At 51.2% G+C, this 1,985-nt stretch overlaps 1 protein-coding gene across 1 annotated transcript; it reads right to left on the bottom strand.

The window, feature by feature from the left end:
• On the bottom strand, nt 1–1,659 carry FTJAE_13474 (uncharacterized protein; the record flags this gene model as incomplete). The annotated part of the gene is made up of 2 exons (XM_037346621.1): nt 305–662; nt 715–1,659. Coding segments are annotated over 2 exons (1,303 nt in total), but the record flags the coding sequence as incomplete, so codon positions are not given.
• Nucleotides 1,660–1,985: the final 326 nt, after the last annotated feature.

The raw sequence follows: 1,985 nt of genomic DNA on the forward strand, positions 1-1,985 counted from the left end.
TATGAATCAGTACTCATTAATTTTAGTAATCCTGAATCTCAGTCGCTCCCAATGCCTTTTTTCCCACCCGAGACAAAGAAAAATAATTACATAAATTATCATGACCAAAACTTGAGTTTTCCCGCCCAACCCGACGCCTGTCCCCCGCTCTCATTACCACCACCACCATTATTCCCAAACGACACTTCCCTCGGCTTATGATAATACAAATCTGTTTCTCTAAACGAATAATCCACATTCGTATTCGACGGCAATATCGCCGACCACGCAGACGGCGCCTCTCCGCAATCTCCACTATCCGTACTCAAACTCGACCCAACAGAATTCCTCTCCGCAGGATTCTCGTAAACTGTTGGTGGGCGCGTGGTGTCAAACGATGGAAATTGCTGGTGGCGAGGTGAAGAGCGTGATGCACGTGGTGAGTCGAATTGACTTCTGCCGGAGAGGCTTGATACGGATCGCTCGGGGCGGGGGGAGCGGAAGTATGTGCGGAGGAGTTCGGGGGATACAGGCTCTGAACCACGGGAGGATCTGTTGGCGGAGTCGGAGGAGGAGTTTGCTGAGCTTGAGAGACTGCTGCTTCTGTTGTGATCTATGATGCTTTGGTTTGTCAGGTCTGTTCTTGTTGTCGGACGTCTTGAGAGTTGGCGAAGGCCGTAAACCTGGAAGAGTTAGTGTTTGTCCACGTCAGTGGGGGTAGTGGTGATGACATACCTGAGGTCGCTCAAGTGAAGAGTCGGTAGCATGTTGTTGAGGAGTCTGCCATTCGTTGTAACAAGTAACGCCGAGACGGGTAGACTCGTAAGCCGAGGGAACAAGAAACATGCCAATCAAGAACAGAGCATGGAATGCTAGCAAAACATAACCAAGCGTACTCGCAGCAATATGAGTCCACAAATCAGGAATCATTCCCAAGCAGAGAAGAAGCACTGAAAGTCGTGCACCAGCGATCAAGACTGGTTTTGATAACAGCTCAGATGTCGCGCCAGCCCAAGCGAGAAAGCCCAGCTGAATGACTTCACAAGCCATGAGCGAAAATAACTGCACAGTCCCAAAACGCTGCAATCCACCGATGATAACGCCTCGAGCGAAAAGAAGAATGAAGGTGACATAGCTGTAATAGTCCTGCGTTCGTGACGGTTCCTCAGGTGTCTGCTTGTGAAGATTGTCGACTAGTAAATAACCCATGTCTTGGGGACTCCGCGACATTCCCCACCAGCACCCAATGATCAACAACGCAACTACCACAATGACGAGGATTGTGTAGTAAACGGGGCGCGCGCTGGCGCTGTCAAGTTGATATGTCGTCCACGCCGTGAGCGGGAGAAGTAGATAACTCAGGTACACCCGTAAAGCGACCCAGATCGTAGCTTTGTGCGGTTTCGAAGACCTGTCAATCATCCATCTTCCCGACTGCTGAAACCAATCGCGCGTCCATCGCAAATGAAGCCCAGCCTGAATTACCGCGTACAACAGCACGAGAATGACAACCGCCAGCGTCGCGATGTTCGTCCAGGTTTCCACCGTCACTGGAGCCCCCATCACCTGCGTCATGTGCTCCAGCCCCGATGTCCCGCCAAACGTGCCGTTGATCTCGTGGATCCCGTCGCGAATACCATAATACAGCGAATGTCGCCAAACGATACCCCGTCGGGTCATGAGCGTAGACCAACTCGTCGAACTAACCACCGGTTGCAGAAATCCAGGCTGTCGGAGGCTGAGCGCGCTGGAAAAGAAGATGAATTGTATGTACGCCAAACAATCGGCGATGCGCGTGAGGTGAGATCGACTTATACTCCTTTCCTGCCCAGACTCATCGTCTTCTCGTAAAGGATGCACGAGATTATACCATTCTTTCCCGACAGCTGCCAAAACTACCAGAATAAACGTCAGCGCCGGTATCCAGAATGAAATCTCCTGGGCACTGTATCCAATATCCGGCGTCAGGAAGCCATTCAGACACGCCACTGAGAAATGATCCGGAG

The sequence above is a fragment of the Fusarium tjaetaba genome (assembly GCF_013396195.1).
Source record: "Fusarium tjaetaba strain NRRL 66243 chromosome Unknown NRRL66243_c0000424, whole genome shotgun sequence".
Classification (NCBI taxonomy): domain Eukaryota; kingdom Fungi; phylum Ascomycota; class Sordariomycetes; order Hypocreales; family Nectriaceae; genus Fusarium; species Fusarium tjaetaba.